We start from the raw sequence: 23,184 nt of genomic DNA, 5'->3' as shown, positions 1-23,184 counted from the left end.
CTTCCCTCCTTTGAGATAAAAACCAAAGGAGCCATGCCAAATTACTGTACCATATATGCAAATGCCTGAATGCAAATTATGTTGTTATCCTTGTGTATACTCCCAAGGAGCCATAGCATCTTTTAAGCCCTTTCTTCTCCACATACAGTGGATGTAGCCATCCATGACAAATTTGTGTTTTCTTTTCTGAGAAGTAATATACTGTATTCCTCAGTGGCAGAGAAGTGAATGGAGCTGCCATGTACAAAATTTAAATGTTTACACCCAGAGGGCAATTAAGTCAGTTTTATATGATAATGTTATAAATGAAATGCTAATAAGTACTGTAAATGGCCATGTAATCACATCCCATCATTTGCCAATTATTAACGAAGGGGGGGGGGGTGGGGGGCAGGCAAGAGCTGAAAGCCAGCAGTAGAGCTGAAGATGATGTACTACTTTAAATGAGAAAATGCAGGTACTGTGTAATGCACAGCCCTGACAGAGGCATTTTTATACCAGAAATTCAAATTTCTAAGCAATGTCTGATTTCCCCTTGTATTATCGTGTCAGTAGTAGTAATAAATTTCTCTGACACAGGCATTTTGTTACAAGTATTGCCAAGGGATTTTCAGAGATGAAAATTGGAATTTCAAAGGAACTGAAGTGCACACCTACTTCAGGAGCTGCACAGTGCCCTGGGGGGCTTTGCTTGGGCTCCAAGGCTGCAGTATAACACTGTGCTCTGGAAACTGTTTAGATGCTTGGTTATGCAATTGTGTCCCAGTGAGAAGTCCTTAAACAGAAATTAGTTGTTATACCCCTCTGCCAAAATGGTTTCTGGACAATCCCCCTTTCTACCACTTTGAGGGGCAATTTTAGCCAGGTCTCAACAGAGTAGGAATTTACTTTCAGTAAGGGCTCAGAGCCTTAAGTCTGAGGGGATGCCAGTAAAACTTTCCTGAACATCATAGATTAAAGCAACTCAGACTGTGAACTACTGGGCATGTAAAATCTTTTTTAAAAAACTGGACTTTGGTCCCAGAATGTTAATCTCATGGAAGAGAATTTGAAACACATATCAAACCACTGGAAACTATTCTTGACCCTGTTATACATGTGACTAAACAGAAAAAGCCCACAAAGACATCTTCCCAAACCAAGCCTTCTCTCAAAGACTCATGTGGGACCCAGAATCACTTCTGCTCACACTAGTCAGAAACCACAAAACTGCTCATCAGTTTGATGACTGAAGGTCAGAATTTCATCTGTTCTGGAACATTTTCCTGGACAGGCTCCCTGGGAGACAACAGGGAGGGAAATTGCTGGCCTACTGAAATGAGAAAAATATAATCAAGATTTACCAAACTAACAATTAAATGAATATACCTCAGGATAGCTACTACAGCATGAGGTCTTAAGCAGAACAGAAAGTTCCTTGACTCAGTCCTAGGGCTCTCCTGTGTGAGGGTACCATTTCCCAGTGCCAGTGCAAAGCAACTAGCAGAACACAGAGGGAAACCCTTTCACATTGACACAGGCTTCTCTGGTTCCACAAAAGCAGCATACACCCATTTTGCATCAAAAATGCAGATTCAGGTGCCTAAGTGCCAAGCTTTTTTGCTAAAGCAGCAAAATTATTGCCTTTTTATCATAAGGGAGCTGTGTCTGGTGCTTTAAGGTTGTAATGCCTTCTTCAAGCCGTGAAAAGCCACATCAGATGTCAGAAGGCATAAAATTTAAAAATAATACCTCTGACATTCATTCTTTCATCCTTTGAGCCCTTAGAGATCACATTTTCAAAATCCTCTCCACCACTAAAAGAGATCAAGAACTTTCTAAACAAAGCCTGAGAATCTCACCTAACCATGCAACTCCAGAAAATGAAACTTTTTTTGCAGAAAAAGAATCAATGGACATACAGCAACAAAGAGCTGGCAAGAGTGTCCATAGGTAAAGACTAGGAATGCACAGTGAGACTCATGTTCAGAGCTGCACCAGAGGACAGTGAGTGAAATATGAATTACAACACTATCCAAAGAACTATACCAATTTTATAGACTTCACTATTTCACAAAATAAAAGGCCTTCAGACACTCAAGAGAGTTTTGTATCTGAGAACCTAGGACAGGATGACAAAACTCACAATACTACCCATGTCATATTTCTCAGTCTGAGCTTAACTGTGATACTTCTGACTGGCTTTGCAGGTCAGACCCTGAATTTTCTGTATCCTCTTCCTTAATGGGTATTGATCATAAGCACTGGCCAGAAGACTGCAATAAACATGCATAATAAACAAATATAACTACTGCGTAGGAGAAAATTACTTGACATTGATGGCAATTAGTGGGCAATTTCCATGCTTACATTTGGTTTTAATCAAGACCAAGAAACATTTTTTTGCTCCTATTGTGACAGATGAAGCATGACAGACAAAGCAAGTCATGAGCTTCATCTCCGACTCAGTGCAAGTCAAGATGAGATTTCTACAATTCATTGTGCAGAGCAGGTTGTTATATTTTCTACAACTCAGCAGCTTTGGAGAGTAAGGTAACAAAGATTATAACAAACCACAGAAACTACAAAGAGCAAAGACGAGTAAGTCTGCCTGCCCCAACAACATCTAGTAGGACATCAATACATACAAAGCCTTATCCTAGAAAAAGGCAATCCCCCAGCCAGGGAATAATGTGCTCTGACTCCATGACTCAGAATGCTGAACAATTGCTTTATTAAAACTATACTATATTACACTAATACTATATTAAATTACATACTAAAGAGATACTATTCCATATTACACTAAAGAATAACCCATGACTGCCTGAGACAGCCAGGACACAGCTTTGAGTCATTGGCCAATCACTCAAAACAACTTTCACTGGTGTCCAGTTAACAAAATCACTTTTGGTAAACAATCCCCATAACACGTTCCACACATGCAAAAACAGGAGCAGTGAATAGAGATAAGAGTTGTTTTCTCTTCTTCTCTGAGGCTCTCACTGCCTTCCCAGGAAAAATCCTTGGGAAGTTGTGCCTGCTGCTCCCTGTGAAGAGAGCTGTGGCCACAAAGCCTCACCTATCTTTTAGCAGTGATGTAATCAATTCTGCAGCACTTGTTGTCTGGATGAGTAAGAAAATAGTGAGCAGCCCCCCAGCAACATCACCTGAAGTCAGGTTGGTTTTGAACATCACCACCCCTATGAGTGGGATAAAGTCAGGGGGAAGGTTTAAAGCTGGAATTTGCTTTTTGCCTGCACGTGTGCAGGATGCCAGGGCACTGTGCTGGCTCTGCTCAGAACCTTCACCACACTGACAGGCAGTGGTTTGGGCACGCATTTGATCCATGGCATTTGCCTTTGGATGCCTAAAGGAGAATACTTCTCCTTGCTGAACTCCACACATTCCCTTCCCTACCAGTAATCTAGATGAACTCAAATCTATGAGTTCTATCCTTCTACCAGTGGAAGGACCCCAAGGACTACATTGGGGTTTTGCTTTTCCTTCCGGTTCTGCTCAGTCTGCTTTTCTCACCATAGAGAGTAAAATAAAAAAATTTAAAATGGGAAGCTCAGACAAGCATTTAAAAGAGCAACACCACATTCATTAGCTTCCTCTCCATGACCAAGCCAGACAGCAGGACCCATCCATACACTCAACAAGCTCTCCACTGGCACATTCTGCTCACCTTTATGGCCTGAACTCTGGCCATACTTGTAATGAGGAGCACCATCCTCCACACACAGACCAGGCTTCTTTAGCTGAGTGCTCCTGGCTGGAGAGGACCATTGTTCTTGGAAGGCACCATCTCAGTGTTTTCCCTCAGGGCAGCAACAAGAAAAGAGCAAGACTGCTGAGGAGACGCCCATACACCTCACCATATCCTGGAGAAATGCCCTGGCAGCCAGGAGCTGATGGATTCCACTGGAGGTCTGCCTGCAGTGGGCACAGCAGGGAAAGGTACAGGACAAGGAACTGCAGTGTTTCATCTAGTGTTCAGAGCACTCTGAAGGTGAAAACCATAAACTAAAAACGGGAAAGAGTAATGCCAATGCTTCCCCTGCAGAATGTTTGCTCACTTCACACTCAGGAAAAGCTTTTTAAATCCTTTCTCCCATTGGAAAAAGAACTCCACACAGAGGAATTAAAAGAAATCTCTAGCATTTCTCTAACAGTGTTGAAGACCCATGTTAGACTAGGTGATCGTCAAGGTCTCTTCCAACCTTGATGATTCTTTGATTACTCTGCTGACGTGTGAACTTGTTTGCTACTGGAAACTTTCTTATTTCCTGTGTGAAACACTAGCAAAGTTACAGAAGGAAACAAATCCCAAGGAGTTCACAGGAGCTGTGCATATTAGGGTAAAAAAAAAATAATTAACAAACCACATGAAACGGAAGCCAAAAATCCAGCAGGGATACCAAACAACTGATTTGCTTAAGCAACAGAAGACAAATGGGAGGAAATTTCAAACAGGTGAAAGAGATGATGAACATGGGTTCCTAGAGTTAGGAAGCACGGCTTAGAACCTCTCAGACAGATGGGAAAGCTAAAAAATTTTATAAGATTTACGTACAAGGCATTCACATCTAAACATGATTCATAAATTAAACGTGAGTTGCAAGATGAGAGAAGCCCCCTTTTCACAGGTTTCCCTGTCTTTCACAGCCTCTCACTGGCAGGCATCAAACCCAGCTCAGAGCCCAAGGGCAAACAAGCAGTCCTGGGCTCCTGCAGGGAGGATCCTGAATAAGTGAAATGTCTTAAACCAACAGTGCAGGGATGAGACAAGGATCTGGCTCCACATTCATGCGGGGTTTTCTGGAACATTAGCTGCAAGGAAAAGAAATAAAAGTCACAACATTTAGTTTTACTCACAAAAGGATGTCTCAGTATGCCCAAGGAACAGAACTGTTGCATAGATAAATGCTATTCCTACATATTGCCATTTCTCTCCAAAATGCACATTTTTAATGGAACAATGTGGAAGAGTAAGATGTGCATAATATGCATAAAATGCATAGCAGATTCACATTTTCAGTGGTTGAAAAGCCATTCAAAACTTCCTTAATTTCTCCTGAAAACATTTCTAGAATAACTAAAAAATATCCCATGCAATCAGAATACATCCACATCCCTGTAATGCAATCTGCTCTAGGTATAAGTGTCAGAAGGAGTTATAAGGTGAGCAATTATAACTGAGCTCCACATAGCCAGTGGCATAAGTACAAAAAATATGCAAGACTACAAGGGTTTAGAGTGAAGGGAAAAATATATTGTTTTTATTAAAACACATTAGGATCTCATTTGTCTAATTCCCAGTTTAATGATGCAGCCTCTTGGCAGAAAAATAGCTTTGCCATTAGTTAACTTGATTGTGTTGAGGGGGGACTCTTTTTTGTAAACAGAAAAGCTTTAACATCAAATTGATTTTTTTTCTCTATTCAAATGAACGAGCACAAAGAGAAAGGTCTTTTTTGAGGATGTATTTTTATTGGAGAGAGACATTTTTGTCCATTCTCTTCTGGGGAAAGATTTTGTGGAATGGATCATCACTAATCTAAGTTACTTCTAATTGTAGCAGCCTATTTTCACAAAATTATTCCTGAGTGAAATGTAATTTCAATAGAAATGCCTCATTTATTCCTATTGATTTGAAAAACAGCCAGAAGATCATTGTCCTGAACCTTTTGCAAATTTGTTACTTTACATAGCAGTAAGTTATTGATGTAAACAGCCTCAATATTAACCAACTAAAAAGTTAACTCTAGGGCAATTTATTAAGCATTATTTGACCCAAAAAAAAAATTAAGTGGGGAGAGTCAAGATATTATATACTTATCTCTTCCCTTTTTAATTTCTCCATAAACTATTTAATACATTATTTCTCTGTTTTGTCATGTTTAAGAGGAGCAAGTGCTAGAACACAGTTTTCATCTGAAAATCAAGAAACTGATTTGAAAATATCAAGAGAGTTTTATAGATTCATCTTTACTCTGGGTTTGAAGAAGCAGGGAAGGCATGATTATGAGAGAAATAAAGGAAGAAAATTAGGAACTGGGGAGAAAGGTGTTAGGATAGGGGGGAAATGTAGAGAGCAGTGCAAGCAGCTTAGGATCTTTTCCAAATCAGAGGCAGAAGATGGAGGTAAGCAAGCAGTGTGAGCAAAACCAGCATGCCAAGCCACAGACACACACACTGCCATGACCCCTACATCCTGTTCCAAGGAGGAGTTAACTTGCTGTGACTTTACAGCATTTCTCATATTTTGAAATAACAGTCAGGGCTCACTTTCTGCACCATTTAACTCATTACAAACTCAGTTTTTCAAACTCACTCATTGGAAAATCTTTATATTTTCACGTGTTTAGTTAGATACAAAGGGGCAGAGATGAGATTAAATTTCCCACGAAGCAAATGTTTTTGCAAGATACAGCTGTTTAGAGGCATGACCCATTGTGGAGCTCCTTATCAAACTGTTACAAGAAGTAGGTCACTGCAGCTTCAGCTATTCAAATGTCACTCTTCAAAGAATCAGTGACTGCTGGGTCTTGGCTAATAAAAGGCAAATCTCCAGCAAAGGAAAAAAAAACAGAGAGAAGCAATTCCCTACAACAGCAATAGCAGCTCATGAAATGGTACTGACTGCAGTATCTGCTGACAGAAATTGTTGTAAGTCAAAGGAGCGTAACTGGCACAACATCTGTCTTCAAATTACACTTCTGAGTTTCTCATACATCATTTAATGTTGAGAGAGTTTTGCTGGCTTGAGTAACCTATCCCTAAGATGTTTTTTCCTTTTCACTGTACAATGCTTTCTATGTTCATTCCTAGGCATAGATTGCTATCATGCTGAGGTTTTTGTTCTCCTTTACCCCCCACCATCTCACAAATAATAAACATTCCTGTCTTCTCTAGTGTGAAGAGAAGGTTGCTCCCTGCTTTGTGGAGAACATTTAATGATATTAACAGGTCTTTGCATACTGTTTCCCTCCTGCCATTCTCACACAGGACACCAAGAACGTGAGAAAAATGTGAAATGCAATAGACTTGTGTGTGTGTCATCCACTGCCTCTCTAGCTAGGGCAGACTAACATCAGAAACCAAACCAAACCAGAGCCTCAAAGTAAGTCCCTGAGGCTCTGTGCTCATGTTCTGAGGAGCTCAGGGTTTAGCAGTCATTGACTCTGTGTAGTGCAGTGATGGGTCTCCAGAATCTCTTTGCTACAACCATACCTGGTACAGGGTACTCAACTTTCTGTGAGTTGATGCTGTCTCTCAGGGCTTTTCTTTACCAGCTGATACTTCACAACTGCTCTGCTTTAAGTTTCTGCTCGTTCTGGAGGTGCTCTACAACACACTACAGACTTGCAGGTTAAAGAGACCAAAGGCAATCTAGCTGGCCTGGAATCAGTAAATATGAGAGGAGATAACAAGGAATGGTCTTCTTTCCTTTTTGTGTTATCATTGCTTGGCAATTAACTATCTCCCCTATATCCACTAAAGTTGAAGGATCATGGGTGCTTAGTAAACAATTTGAAAAATCAGGCCAGTGGCAAGTAAGACTGCTTAAACCTGTTCTATAAAGAGTTAACTGAACTTTTTAATGGATACAGACGTGCTGCCTTTTTAAAATGTAAGAACTTTCTTTAACTCTTTTGATACCTTCAGATACTCTGAGCTCCAAGGAAAAAAAACAGAGAAAAGCAGAAGCAAAAGGTACTTACAGGAATTCAATTTGAAACAGAATGGTCAAAAAGCTCCTGATCTACTGGGCTTCCTGCAGTTTTGGTTTTAACCTATGGCACAGCAGCAAGCTTGAAACAACACCAAGCTAATGGTGGTGCTGCATCCCACTTACACTCACGTAGGATGTCTTACCTGAAAATCCATGGCCAGGCCTGAGTTCCAGAAGGGGAATGCTAGGAAGAACCCCCTGCTTCACTGTGGAACAAACACAGGACTTTGCCTTGGCCAGTAGGGATGTTATGAAGTCTGAAATTACAGTCTTTAAATCCATCCATGCAAATGAGAGTGCAGAGCACTGCTTGGGCCTCTCTGCCCTGGAACATCCCCAGAACCACACAAACCTTCTCTGTGCTATTCCATTCATTTACTGCCCCTACCGCCTGCAAGCAGAGGGGAGCCAAACCCCAGGGATTCTGACTAGGAGGTCACTGAAGAAAAAGTGATTATTTTTTTCCTTTTCTTGTCACTTACTGGTATTTGACAATAATTCTCAACAACTCCAGCTACAACACAGGCTTTCCTGCCTTTCCCCAGAGCCAGGGGATTCCCACCTTGAAAGCAGCTTACTCCAGGGCTGATTTTGGAAGGACAGGCCTTTACATGAAGACTATCTTGCTACAGACACATAGGGATTTTTATTCAGAGCAGTGCTGTACTCTTCAAAACTGCAAACTGCTTCTTAAGTTTGCCTCTTTTTGTGCAAAACCAGCACACACTTCTACAGAGAATAAAAATTTTTCATATAAGAGAACACCTATTTGCATTTTCAACTGGCTTTTTAATTGCTCAGTCAATGCTCCTGAAAAACCCAGCTTATTCCTTCTTGCTGCCAAGGAGTTTATTACACATGCAAAGGGCATCTGTATGGCCTTTGTCCATGGAAATAAACAAATAATGGCACCAGATAAAAAGAAAAAAACAATCTCCTCATATTGCAGTACAACGTAGAGCACTATAAAAGCAAAACATGATATTACTCCTCAGCACAAAATCATTTTCTCAGAGCTCATATGGGTGATGTGAAATAGCCTTGTACAGTACTGTAATGATTGACAGGCCTGATACAAAATATCAGGATCGATTATATGAGCTGCAGGGCTCTGATTTCTGCCACCATTCGTGGGATGAGCCAGTAGCAACAGGAAAGAGGTACTGGGCCGCCATCAGAAGCCACAGGACAGAAGCTTCCTATCTTTCAAAAGAGGGAAAGAGATAAGGTCAAGAATTTTAGCTCATTATATACAGATACATAAATTCCCAGTAAATACTATATATTTGTATTTTCAAATGTTGATCTTTATAATCACTATGTGCCTTCTCTTTACTGGTAAATATAAAGTGTGACAACTGCAAAAGAAGTATTTTTCCCAACTCTACTCCAAGAAACCCTCTGATATAGCTGGTGCTATCAGCAGTGCTTCTCTGGGCACTTACTGATCTTACATGGACATCACAGACACCGCAGCATTAAGTGTACCAACCTGATTGATTCCCATTGACTCCTCAGAAAATTTACTGACATTACCATGAACTGAGAGCAGCTGCTCGTCAGTCCTTCATGCTGCCTTGACTGACTTGGAAATGTGCTAGTTCAGAAAAAAAACCTGACCATATCTCTGCATCTATCACACTATTTGCTAACTTATCAGTGTGACTCCTTAATCCTTGGTCAACGAAATAACCTTCAAAGCATTGCTGTCTGGAGCTATACTCCATCTAACTGAGGTGTCCATACAGGGAAGGTGCGGCAATACATCCCTAAAACAACTCTGGTCTGCATTCAAGGAAGTGATTGAGGCTTAACACATTTTCAGTTTTCACCTGCAAAACTTCTTTTCATTCTTGCTTCTTCATCTTAATTCTGCCTCCTTTCCACTTTTCCATTGTTATCCAGCCCACAGTGTTAAACACTGGGATATACTGTGGCAAAGATGCTACAACACACGTAGGTGTTTTTCCAGCATAGCAGGAGATGGGCACTCTGCACTGCAAAAAGCCAGCAGCTGTCCTCCCAGTGCTCCAGGAGGAAGTTACACTCTAAGCTGGGCATGGATTTGTGTTTTACTTATCTTTTGGTATTTATCTTCTGGTAGCTGCCCCACGTCAGCTGTCTTACCCAGCCCTAAGAGCAGATGAAAGTTGCCCAAGTACCATGACATAGTTCACAAACCATAACTTTGTACCTCAGCTTTCTCCCATCACTTGCTCAAGACAGATGCTACAGAATAATCCTCAGCTGAGGATTGCAGGACTTGGACAGGACTTGTCTCAACAGAGTAGGACTCAGAACATTACCAGATGCTAGGTCCCATTGTCGAGGAAATGAACAAGTCCCAGCTAACTTAGGTTCCCATTCTTCTTGTCTGGATATCAACCAAACCTGCACAATACCACCAGGTCCAAACAGCTTGTTGCCACCTCAAAATCACAGCTGCCAACTGGATTTGGTTTCATTCACCACCACTCTCTGGGCCTGGACACCCAGCCAGTTTTTTACTTGATAAAGAGCATTCCCATCCAAGCCATGAACAGCCAGTTCCTCCATGAGAGCTCTGTGGGAGACAGTGCCAAATGCCTCACTGAAGTTTAGACAAACAACACTCACAGCCTTTCCCTCACCAGCTGGTCATTTTGTCATAGGAGATCAGGCTGGTCAAACAGAACCTGTGATGCCAAGAGATCTGTTGTATCTCACAGGAGTATCTATCCATTTCTTCAGTTTTATAGTGGCATAACTCTTCAGATGACTAAATGAATAAAATGGTAACAAATAACATGTTTTACAAGCTCTCCTCACAACCTTAACAGTTCATGTGTTCTTTGTACATTACTATCCCGCATCTATATTTCACTGGAAGAAACCCTGCCCAGCTAAGTCACCCAGTTAAAATTAAAAGCAGGTAAAGCATTCTCTATAGCCTAGAAAGACAGAGGAGACATTTCATCCAATATGGAAGGATATACAGATTTTTTTTCAAATAAAATCTCCCCAAAGGCTACTTTGCTAATCCTGACTTTCATTGCTATACCTCAGCAAATACTTGATCAAGGGTATCTTGCAAAAATCAACTGAGAAAACAAAATCAGGCTCTTGTTTATTATTTTCCTCTTTAGATACCTTTTCTACTGTCCCTAGCAGCTTTGAAAATAACAGAGAAACAGAAGCACTATAGTTATAAAAGACACCAGAGTATTACAGCAGAAGCCAGAGGGTGAAGGACTATTGCAACAGTGCTGAGGAAGGTATTGAAAGATGACTATTAAGAAAGGAAAGTTTTCAGCAAGCTTCTGAGATAGGAAACCAAAATTTCAAGGGAAAGGAAACCATGTACAGATGGAAAAAAAATTAGGAAAAGAAAGCATGCAGCTTACATCACAAAATTTATATCTCTATAAAATACACCTATGTCACAGAATCACAGACTGGGTAAGGTTGGAAGAGACCACAGTGGATCATCTGGTCCAACCTCCCTGCTCAAGCAGTCATACCAGAGCACATAGCACAGGATTGTGTCCACATGGGTCTGGAACATTTCCAGTGAGGAAGACTCTACAACCTCTCTGGCCAGTCTGTTCCAATGCTCAGTCACTGCACAGTAAAGTTCCTCCTCATGTTTAGGTGGAACTTCTGTGCTTCAGTTTCTGCCCATTGCCTCTGGTCCCATTTCTTGGCATTGCCAAGAGCCTGGATCCATCCTCCTGACACCTTCTTTCAGATACTTGTTGGTACTGCTAAGCAATCTCTTCTCAAGACTGGACAATCTCTTCTCCAGCTGTGTTGGAATCCAGAAAATTCCTCTGGCTGCCCTGGAGAACTCAAGACCCTGCCCAGGGGGCTCAGAGACCTTGGCACAGAGCCCAAGATCCCTGTGCCTTTGATTTAGCCCTTGGAAAAAACAATTACCAACCTTATATGAAGAATTACAAGCCACGAAAGTTTAAGTAGAATGATACTGATTTTATCACAGGGTGAGAAATAGATTATTTGGGGTTTTTAGAATGGGGGTTCAGGGGGTAAGATGGAGGAATCTGGGCATGTCCAGCCTTTCTCCTTCTCCTTCTTCTTGGCCTCCATCTTCTGCTGTGATGTTGGCACTTTTAGGTTGGTTTAGAATAGAAGCTCACTGTCTAACATAGGTGATAGGTATAGGAAAGTAATTGTAAACATTGTACACGTAGTTTTTAGTATAAAAATATAACACTGCCCTGGGGGCAGGCAGAAATCCTGGGACTGTCCTGCTGAACAGACCTCGGCAGGTCAGGAGAAAGAATTTTATAGATAAGAAACAATAAACAACCTTGAGACTGAGAAATTAAGAGCTCTGACTCCTTCTTTGAGCTCCAGGCTTTCTCGAAAAGAGACTTTCTAATGTATCTCAGGGTCACTCTGACCAGCTAGAGAACCCAAGACAGTTGCCTCAGATTTTCCTTGTAAGAGAGATGCTCCAGTCCATTATTCATTTCCATTGCCCTCCACTGGACCTGCTCCAGGAGCTCCATGTGTCCTTTGTCCTGAGGAGCTTAGAACTGGACACAGCATTCCAGATGTGCCTCACTAGGGCTGACTAAAGGGGCAGGATCACCTCCCTCGACCTGCTGGCAGTGCTCTTCCTAGTGTACCCATTTCTGTGTTTCTTTCAGCAATTCAAACAGGAACTGTGAGGCAACTCTGTGAGAGGCCAGATTGTTTTTACCAGATGGAACCAGATACAGATACCATTAGCTATTCTATTGTATATTCACAGCCTGATAATCACTACAGAGGTATTCCTCACAGAGGGAAGCTCTTTCCGGACAGCAAAACAGCAGCAAAATTCAGCTTGTCTACCCGCAGGCAGCCAACGACAAGTGATCTCCATATCTACCTTAAAAGGAGATTCCAAGACACCTGGAAGCAGAATTAACCCAGTCAATCATAAAAAAAGAAACAAGAAGCAGGATATAGGTCTCTTTCCAGCCTTCTTCCATGGCAAAACATGTAAAATAATGAGAATGGCATGTAGCCTCTGTATCATCAGAGCAAACCTGTATGAATTGTAAGGACAAAGAGCTGAGGAAGAACTTAAGAGGGATGCCCTCTGAAAACACAAGTGTCTTGCTGCTTTATTTTATTAACTCTAGAAGGCCCTCATGCTGTATGCAAATTCATATCAATCAGAATGTATCAGTGACATTTTTTGCACAACTCCAGTTCAAAATGGAATAGACTAAAAATGCTACTGAAGCAGATAGATTTCAATTTATTTTTTAATTATGAAGCAAGTGAAAAAATATTAGTAAAATGTGTCACTGTGGCTTGACACGTCTTCCTTCCTCATAATACTATGAGATCTTCATTCCAGTATAACAACAGCAGCAGACCATGCTCAATATATTGAGCATCAAAATTTATTTCCTTAAGACTTACCCAGAGGAGCAGTAGGTTTGACATTTACCAAAACAAGAACTCATTTTCTAGACTGTTAGTCACTGTATGCTTTCATTGCTGTAGCCAGAGGTCTCCTGTGCCCTATCCCAAGTAAGTGGAAATTGAAAGGCAACAGTTACCTAAGAAGAGTTTGGTTTAACCACCTGGAGGAGGGACACTAACACTCAGAACCAGAAACACAATGGGAATAATGCTTACATGGCTCCCACACAGTCACAGTTTAGGGCTAAGCTGGGCTGGATGGACAGAAGCAGAACGGCAGTCAAGGCAGGCTAGAGCCAGCCATGAGAGCAGACAAGCACCCACCCAGTCAGGGAGCAGCAGAAACAATGGTCTTTTTTCTGAGCACAGGGGTTACAGCCTCAAAAAGCCCCAAAGCAGCAGGCAGGGTCAGAAATACACACAGTGGTGGAAAACTGCACCAAGAATGATGCCAAGGATTAAGGCTTTGGCTTGAGTACATTGGAGGTGGGGAGAAGGTGAAAAATTAAGGTACAGAGCCTGACTTCAATTTACTGTCATTCCAGCCATATCCAGCAAAGAGACTGACCCAGAAGCACTGTCCAACTGGGCAAACCAAAATCAACCAATTTCACCATACAGCCATTGTCTTTTAGACCATTTCCCTGCCTTATTCACTGGAAACTTAACTTTTTTAGTAAAAGAGATAGGGCTCTACTCAGCAGCAAACTCCTTTTCAAACATTGCTTGAAACTACCCTGGTTCACTGTTCACCTTGTACCTATGAGGCAAAGCAACGTTCCAAGGAAAATAAGAGCCTTTCCAAGAAAACACAGCATATCTGAGCATAGCTCCTTAGTGCTTTACTTTGTACCATTAGCTTTCTGTCAGGATTGGATTTCTGATGTAATTTCCTGATTAAAAATAAGCAATATAGCAACCTCTGTTGTGTAGCATTGTCATTGTCCCTATCATACAAGATCAGCAGAACATGAACCTTGAACTGACAGTGACAATCTCTTTCAGCTGGACAAATGGAGGAATGATTTAGTTCAGCAGGCAGTAGTCACTGTCTGCCTGGATACCAGCAACAAATGGAGTACTGTGGAAATCTGCTTGAGATTGTCCTTTTTAATACCTTTATCAATGATCTGGAGAAGGTGACAGAGCAGACTATAGTCAAATTTTTAGATGCCACAAATTAGGGTCACCACCCAATACTCTTGAGAGCGGGGCTGCCCTTTAGAGGGACCTCACCACACTGGAGGAATGGGCTGACAGGGATGCTATGAAATTCAACAAGCACAACTGCAAAGTCCTGTATCTGTTTGGGAGCAACCTCTGCAGTGACACAGGCTGGGGACTGGCTGGTTGGGAGCAGCTCTGGTGGAAAGTAGTTCAGGATCTTGGTGGGCAGGAGGCTGCACAGGAGCCAGCAGTGGGTGCTGGCAGCAAGGCAGGTCAGCAGTGTCCAGGGCTGTATGAACAGGAGCATGGCCAGGAGATTGAGGGAAGTAATTCCCCCCCACTACCCATCACTTTTTGCACAAACTAGATAACCTATGTCATTTGCTAATGCCCACATTAAAAGGAAAACATCAGTAAACTGGAAGTCTGATGGAGGGCCAACAAGATAGTCAGAGGCTAGAGCACCTGCTGAGGGAATGAAGAACCTAATAGGCTTTAAGAATTTGAAGATTTGAAAATTGCTAAGGAAATACAAAGCACTCACATAAGCTATTAGCAATTTCCACTCTAAGGATTAAAATTAGGGTAGCAACTGAAACAGGACCCTACTCAAAGCATGTCTAAGTTTCACATTAGCAGTGAAGGCACAAGGCACAACTCACAGCCATTTTGCACCTGACAGACCAGAAACACTTTTATAAAGTGAAATTAATTTAATAGCAGCTCCCAGGTAGAGGTTCCTATCTGAGCACTGTACCTGTGTAGTGTTCTGCAAGCACTGATAAAAAAGCTGACAGAATTGAGAGCACCCAAGTGCCACTGAAGAAAAACACATATTGCTGCTGTAGAAGTGATCTGTACAAGAAAAAAGTAGATGAGTGCTTAAAGTTTCAATCTGAAGACCTATGATCTTGATGTAAGCTCAGTATCAAAGCAGATTTCCCCAGGATGACTCAGTCCTTTCTAGTTCATACCACAGAGCCTACATTAGGCACTAACTGCTCTGGAGTGTACCTGGCCAACCCTAGATATTTGCTTGCCCCATAGACACCATAAACATTAAAAATTCCTGCCACATAATACATGGAATAAAGCTGCTTCTCTTCCTTGTGGCCTGACATCTCAGCAGCCCATTGTGCAGGTGCTGCTGGCCCTTGCACCTGAGGCCACAGTCCTGACATCTCCCCATCTCCCTGCCCTGCCTTCATTTGTGAAAACAAACACTATTATCTAGAAAGGGGCTTATTCTGTGATTTCTCACTAATTCCCACATTTCTGTTTCTGTATTTAATTGGTGTTCCCAGCAGAGCAAGTCTGTGTGGGGTTCATGTGCCGCGGAACAAGCTGCTCAGCAGTCTGCAGGACCAGCAGTACAAACAAGCAGCACAAGCACTACCATGGCTCTGCTCCCACTTTGCCAAGTTCCAGTGCACGTGCAGAGCTCTCCCAGAGTCAGACCTGCAGCCTGGGACGCACCAGGACACGGTGGGGAGGCTGACTGGGAGCACCTGTCCTGGCCACCCACCTCATGGTTCTGCCCACAATAATGACAGTGCTGTGATTTTCAGTATGCAACCCAGTGCTCAGTGTTTTGGGGTGAGGGAGGGAAGTCCCCAAACTCCATCACATGGCATTGACCCAGCTGTGCAGCCCCTAACATCCAGAAGCAGGGTTTGACTCTGAAGTGAGACAGTGCCCAGTCTACTCACCTCCTGACGTGTCACTGGCTCCAGAAGGGGTGCAAGCCTGTGCAGAATACACAAGCTTGTGTACACTGTGCGTGCATGATCGTCTGAGTCATCCACTACAGGCCCTACACTGAATTTTTGCCCTAACAGTCATTTGCAATTAGCATTTGCATTAACAGGTTCATTATTTTTATCTATTAGAATCTGGAGAGGGGAAAACACAAATCAGGAATATCTGCTCTATAAAGTAGCTTACGATTGTACTGACTGGTCCAGTTCACTAATTCCTCTTCATAAACAGATAAAAAAATCAGTTTAAAAAACCACACAAAATGAGGCTGTTCCTCAAAACAGCTGCTAAGCAGAGACATATTACTACCTGATAAAAGTAAAAAATTTGTCTGAATAGAGCTTGATTCAAGCTCAGCTTGAATCAAGAGATGAGGGATTACAACACTGAGGAGAAAACAGTCACAAGAGCAGATTCTTCTTTACCCACTTAGAGTGTCTGTAATGGATATCATTCAGCCTCTCTGTCTTGATGAGAAATATAGCAGACTGCTGGCAGGAATACTGGCCTCCCTTGATTCAATCTTCAGTCCAGAAAAAGGGGTTGAAAACATGCTGAAGCAAAGCTATTTTTATTTTTTGTTTTATTTATGCAAAACAAGCAAGTTCCATAAACACACTTCAGAGACCTAGAGTCTATGCACAAGTAGTCCAGGATGTAAGCAGAGCATTTTATGCCTGTTCAGGTGAGGATGGTGAATGTCTATAACCACCACCATCTTATGAGTTCCAGAGAGTGAAGATTTCCCTTTTCACAGGGGATTGCAGCAAATGTTTCAGCTATGGCTGAATAGTATTTTTTGGTTGCAAAGACAGGAGCAGATCCTGTTTTAGCACAAAGTACTTTTCATGCTAGACCCTGAAGTCCAAAAGCAGAGGTTAAAAGTGCAATAGCAGCATTTGAAATCTGGCTGGCCAGTACCTTCCTCTGTTTACCAAACATGATTATTTTACCTTCTTCACAAAATAAGTCAAACAACTTTTCCACTGTGTATTTTCCATTTCTCTAATCTCAAGTGTGTGCTTCCTAATTATACAAACATTCTCTTTAAAAGACCAGGAAAGAATTAATTAATAAGAGAAAAATTAATAAAATATTTCAAAAGAGACATTATGGCAAAGAGCCATGACAGTACTGCAACCACAGGTCCAGTCTGTGCAGAGCTATTCTCTGATGTCTCTTCCACGTCCATCCTACCTGCTTCTTCCTGAAAGGCATGGTGGAAGGTCCAAGTGGCATTGAAATAAAACCTGGGAGTAACCTGAGGAAGGACCAATTTGCAACAATTGGAACATTTCCTAGTTTACCACAACACTCCTACCTATGTCTCCTCCAGATGACGAGGTGAGTAGTTCAATCAGGGCAAGTCTGCTTCTTCTGGCACCTTTGTGGAGCCTAAGAGATATTGAGAGTAAGAAATACTGCCTGCTGAATGAAGTAGGAAACATTATTTACTTCCAGCTTCCTCAGCCAAAGCCTGTTTCTCAAACATCAAGTGAATTTATCTCAAGCACTAGTATACATAGCTCCAGTTGGATATGCCATTTACCTCTCCCAAGGGGGAAGCCTGCAAGTGTTTTCACCATTCTACATATTTATTAAATTCTACTAGATTTAGAAGTGAGCTTAAAATTTCAGTTTCTTTTTGGTCTACTCCACAATCTGGGTCACAGACCTGAGAATATTTCAGTACACTGTGATTACCTGCAGAAACTTGACCTCTGTGCCAAAAAAGCATTAAAAAAAACACACATAACAGGCACCCCTAAAAGAATTGCTTACGTTATCAGAGCCACTATTCTTGTAGCAATTCAGTTTCACTTAACACCTGCAAAATTCCCATTTTGTATTGGGCCAGAGCTCCTTCACACAAGGTACAAAGTGTCATCTTAGTTTCAGTACTTCATTTAAAACTTTTATTTTCATTCCATTCCCCATTCCCTCTCAACTGACATCCTGCCTTTCAAAAAGTAGGGTGTAACCTTCATGCATATCCACTCAACTTCTGCCTAACCTCTTACCTGAAACTTGTGAGGTCACAAATTATGGATTCCACTTATTCCTTAACACCTGTATATTTCTTTCAAACAAACCAGGATGGGGATGTTTTTATGAATTCAGTCAGTCTTCACGTTCCCAGAAATATTTTGCCAGCCTGGCTCAAGTTTTCAGCTCCCCTACAACTCAAAAATCATTCCCATGTCAGATCTGTAAATGGATAAGCCTTGGTTAAGGCATCATTTTCCACCTGTGGCTCTCCATGTTTCTTTACCAAGGAGGAACATATATTTATCTCTTTTAATGAATGATTAAGACAAATAAATTCACAATCCATAGCAAGCTCAGTAATGACTCCTACAGATGGCTGTTGGAACTCTGTCACTAATTCATCTAGAGGGAGATCACCCTTTGGTACCAGCAATTTACACATGAGGAAAAATTACACAGATATGTTACCTGGTTCTTCACAAAAACAAAAACACTCCAGAAATTTAAAAAAAAATAATAACATTCTGCATATTACATTATTGAGTAGCAACTCCATTTTTGTAATAGGTTACCTGACCCTCAAAAAATGTGGTCAACAAGACTTGGTTAATTACTACGAAATACATTTCTTTATAGAAAAGCGACAAACTGTCTTCCAGAAACACAGAGAAATCAAATAGTATGATACCATATCAGCAACTTTTGTTGCTTCCAACACCTCTCACTTTCTTTTTCTGTGGTCTTAGCTAAACTGTATGGGATTTGTGTTAGAAAAAGGGTCTCTCCCTCTCTCTAGCAGACACAGCCTGACATTTTTTAACAGCCAGTAAGTTAAAATGGGCATATTCACATTAGTAACCATTTTAAAAAGCATTGACAAGATCAATTAACTGCTGAAACAACTTTCTAAGGATGATAATGGCTATCTCCATCCTTGGAAGCTTTCAACTAAAGCTGAAAGCAACTAAAGCAGCTAAAGCTGCTCCTTACTAAGTAGTAATTACATTAATGGGATTTTTGTGGTTGTCTTTATTAGTAAATTAAAATAGATTATCTGAATTTATTTATCCCCAGGCTGGAATATAAATCTTCAGAGTTTACCACGCTCCTTTAAAGGTCAGTAAATCTATAATTATATTAATTTATCCTGTATATTGAAAGCTCTTACCAAACCAACTTAAAAAAGCAGGTGCAGTTTTCCTCTTTGTAGAATGAGGTCCCTGGAAGCATGTACAAAAGTAGCAATTGGACAGGGGAAGGAAAGCAGTTCAGACAAAGCATGCACTCTGAAATGTTAATTTTATTAAACAATCGTGTTTTACATGTCATCAGACCTAACCCCTGAAGTGCAAAAATGTTTCTGAGGTATTAAGACTGGAGGAAAACAGGCACAGTATTGGTTGTTAGGGATACTGCCCTACAGCACAGTGGAATTTGCAAACAACAGGCCTTTATACAGCATTTACAGGGTCAGAGAAAACCGAGAACAAGACTGTATTTGTCTTTAGCCTTGAGAGCCAAAAAGCCCTGATCATTAGCCAGTTCTGACACAGACACAGTTAACACAGGATGATGATAAATATCAATGAGGTGTTTCTAGGCCAATATGTACAGTACACGAAAAATGAAATTTAACTGCTGTATGTGTGACCAAAATCCCAACTGTCTATCCAGTCCAGCTTAATATGTTTTGTCTATGGTGGCCTCTCTAATACCAGCATTTTTGTCTACACAGCTAAGCCACTGCCTTGTGCTCCTGTTTGAGGGCACCTGCCCCTCACACTTACTTCAGGTATGTCAGATGTTCATCAGACTAACTAGAGGCAAAAGTACAGTACTGCTTGTAGCCTGTTATCCTCCTAGCTGCCCTCTTCCCCTCATCCATGCAGTGGACAAGTCTAACTCATGCAGAAAATCTGCTAAAGAAATCAGCACTGGTTGATGACTGTTCATGTGGAAATGAAAGTTTTATCTGAGAACTGAAAATCTCACGGGGCAAAACTTGCCCTTAACAATTAGTATATTACTGAGAGCTTTACTCAGTTGCCAAATTGTGGTCCAAAAATAATTTTCTGTGAGGAAAGTTTGGGTGATACTTGATAAATGATACCCCCACAAGCCAATGGAAGATATATATAAGAAAACACTTCCAAATTACAAATAAGTAAAAGTCACTTGTTCCAAGCCTCTCTTCACTTATTTTTAGCCAAGACAGCTGAAAACAAATTCCTCCTGAGACACACTTATATTTGTGAAAAATGTAATAACAAAAAAGAAGTTATCCTTATCTTACTAGGTGTTCATGAACTTAGGAACTTTCCTGAATACATCAGCCTTTGTATTAAAGTGGCCTACTTGGAAAGGTTCTCATCTGCAGCCTCTTCAGCTTTTAGACCTTACTGAGCAGATGAAGACGTCAGCTCTATTGTGAGCACATTCATGGGCAAATGTCATGCAGTCTGATCGCAAACACAATTGAGATTCTCAACATTTTCTAGGCTTGTTACCAACATCACTCTGCTTACCTACACAACATCACCTAGCAAATCTACAAATACAGAATAGCTGGAACAGAAGCTGGATACCACTGGAGTGTTGCCTTAATATTACTTTTTAATGGAATCATACTTCACAGACGAGAAAGGCAACCCCAAACAAAAAGTGCAAACAAATCACTTTCAGTTGAAAACTGGGTTTCGGATGCCACTCAGGACCAAACTGTTGGGCCAGTTTCTGTGCAGAAGGGTTAGAGAACACACAAAAAAGAAAATGCTTGAAATTCCTAGGACGACAATGCCTGAAATCAGCGCACTGGTGACCGTGTTCATCTGGAAAGGAGGTCCGTTTGGGTGAGCTGCAAGGAGAAGAAAAATTCTCAGGTGACACCTGGTTTTATCTCTCATGTGTGCCACACACTTCTGCCATCCCCTTCCAACACCCAATATACTGTATAATTGCAAGGAAGGAACTAAAACTAGCTGTACCTCAGAATGTGCACCTGTCTACTTGGATAAAGCTTATCTAAGTATATTTTGAAAACAGTTATTAATTCTTTTTATCAATCATGTTGGGGGATAAAGACATGTGCCTTTTGAGGCATTATCCCTCATCTTCCAGTGACCAACCTTGACCTGTGCTACTCAAAGCAAGACTATCATTATCCAAGAACTTATCCAAGAGTTATCAATGTAGATGTTTAAGGATTTGTGGCCTAATCAAGTTAATGAAAAGATTTCTTCCCCACTGTGATTGTCTACATTTCAATTCAAAGTCTATATAAATCAGCAGACATGTCTGGCACCGGATATTGGACATTCTGGAAGCTTGTTGCACACCTTCAGAAAGGGCTTCTTAATATGTTTATCAATTCTCAGATAGGAAAGATGACATATTGAGTACTTATTGCAGATCAGCAAGCTGCTCATGGACCAGTTCTGAGATAATGGGCCACATACACCCACAGCTGGTATTGTGTTTTCCAGCAGGAGGGGAAAAAAAGAATTTGAGCATCCATGAGAATTTGCCATTACCAGTGGTGGAGAGTGCAGTGAAATGACAACACAGTCCTCATGTGAGAAACCAGACTGCTCCTCCCAGAAGCAGCCCCCTGCTCTCAACACCATTAATCCCACTCTTCTCACCCAAGCTGAAAGGAAATAAGCACTGTTGATTTGGTCACCCTCCCCTTCCCAACACTGTACTGCTTTCTGGCTGCTGCAGCAGTAACCTCACCCCACTCTACCTCTGTGCTCTCCACAGAGACAGCAACAGGCAAAGGAAAGGCTTTTGCTCTGGGATGGGAGGATGTTTCTTTTGTTGGATGGGAAGGAAACATAGCAGCCATCAACACAGCAAACTGTGTGCAGCAAATAAAGAATTGCTTTTTATCATTTTAATTATATCCATGGGTAGGAGCACACCAGGGAACAATTAATTACAGGGAGAACTCTCCATGACAGGCAAGAACAGCAACTGATTTTACATATTCTGACTTGAGTAGAGAAATGAACAAATAGCATCAGAGTTCAGAGGACAGAATGGATTCTTTGTTCCACTCAGTCCTATTAGGAAGAAATACAAGGTGGAATGGCCCAATGTACCACCTGATCATCCTTTCTTAGCCATCAGCCACTCCTTGTTGCCAGCAGAGAATAGTAACAGACAGGCTGACACAAGTGTTCCAAGTGCCCAAAGGAAAAGCACCCTGAAACTTAAAGAGCTGAACTCCCCTGCAGCCTATTTCCTTCACTGCCCCAGCAGGGCACGAGTTCCATCCAAGTTTTTCCACAGGCTCTTTGTGAGGTTAAACACTAGGAGAACAGGAGCTGAAGCTCTGACCTTCTGGCTTTGAGATGTGAACCAAGCTAGACTGCACCATAACAACAATTTTCCTATTTTACTTCTGTGTGGCATGGGAAAATTTTACTGTTTAAGTCTGGTTTTGCATCATTTCTCTGGTGGCTGTAATGTACCCTTCACCCTCAAATGTCGTAGCATCAGATCTTCATTTCAATTTCATCACAGGAATTAAAATTTCAATGTAGATGGTGTTGGGTGCACAAATTAAACTGAGAATTCCATACTCACCAATCACTTTCTTTTCAGAGCATGTTGGTATTGACTCATTTAAGCAACAAAAATAAATAAAAATTTTAAAAAGGAAAAAAATCCCAGTGCATAGATATTAATCAAAATGGTTCATCCTCAGTTCTGCTTCCCTCATAAACCCACTTGTGTTTCTTGAAATTCTGATTAACTTACCAAGCTGTGAATTGTTGGTTGGTGTCTCATCTATATTAAAAAAAAAAAAAAGGATGTGTTATATTTTTAAAATACCTATGCCTACCTCCTCCCTCTTGCAACACAAAAGCCAGTAGTTGTAGCTTTATTTTAAAAATACATCAGGTCAGCTTTCCACATTGACTAGCAGCTTTTAGCATCTCTGTTAAAATATGGACAATAACATTAATTGCATGTCATTGCTTCATTTTTAATACCAGGAGATATTAAAATATTAATTTAAATTTTTAAATTTAAATTGTGGAAAAACAAACCAATACCACCTTAAATCAAGAATCTCTTAATTGAAAAGGTGGCCAGTCCTGTTGTCTCCCTCAGTAACAACAGAA

General features: G+C 41.1%; 1 protein-coding gene across 1 annotated transcript in view; it reads right to left on the bottom strand.

The window, feature by feature from the left end:
• Positions 1–20,733: 20,733 nt before the first annotated feature.
• The window catches only part of ZPLD1 (zona pellucida like domain containing 1), a 65,445-nt gene continuing 62,994 nt past the window's right edge, over positions 20,734–23,184 (bottom strand). The window contains exons 11-12 of the mRNA XM_066568765.1: positions 22,817–22,846; positions 20,734–20,909 (exon numbers count right to left, since the gene is read on the bottom strand). Coding sequence (XP_066424862.1) covers positions 20,734–20,909; positions 22,817–22,846 — 206 coding nt within the window. The remainder of the gene's footprint in view (positions 20,910–22,816; positions 22,847–23,184) is intronic.

This window comes from Molothrus aeneus, chromosome 2 (assembly GCF_037042795.1).
Source record: "Molothrus aeneus isolate 106 chromosome 2, BPBGC_Maene_1.0, whole genome shotgun sequence".
NCBI classification, from domain to species: domain Eukaryota; kingdom Metazoa; phylum Chordata; class Aves; order Passeriformes; family Icteridae; genus Molothrus; species Molothrus aeneus.
This window is presented reverse-complemented; position numbering and strand designations above follow the sequence as displayed.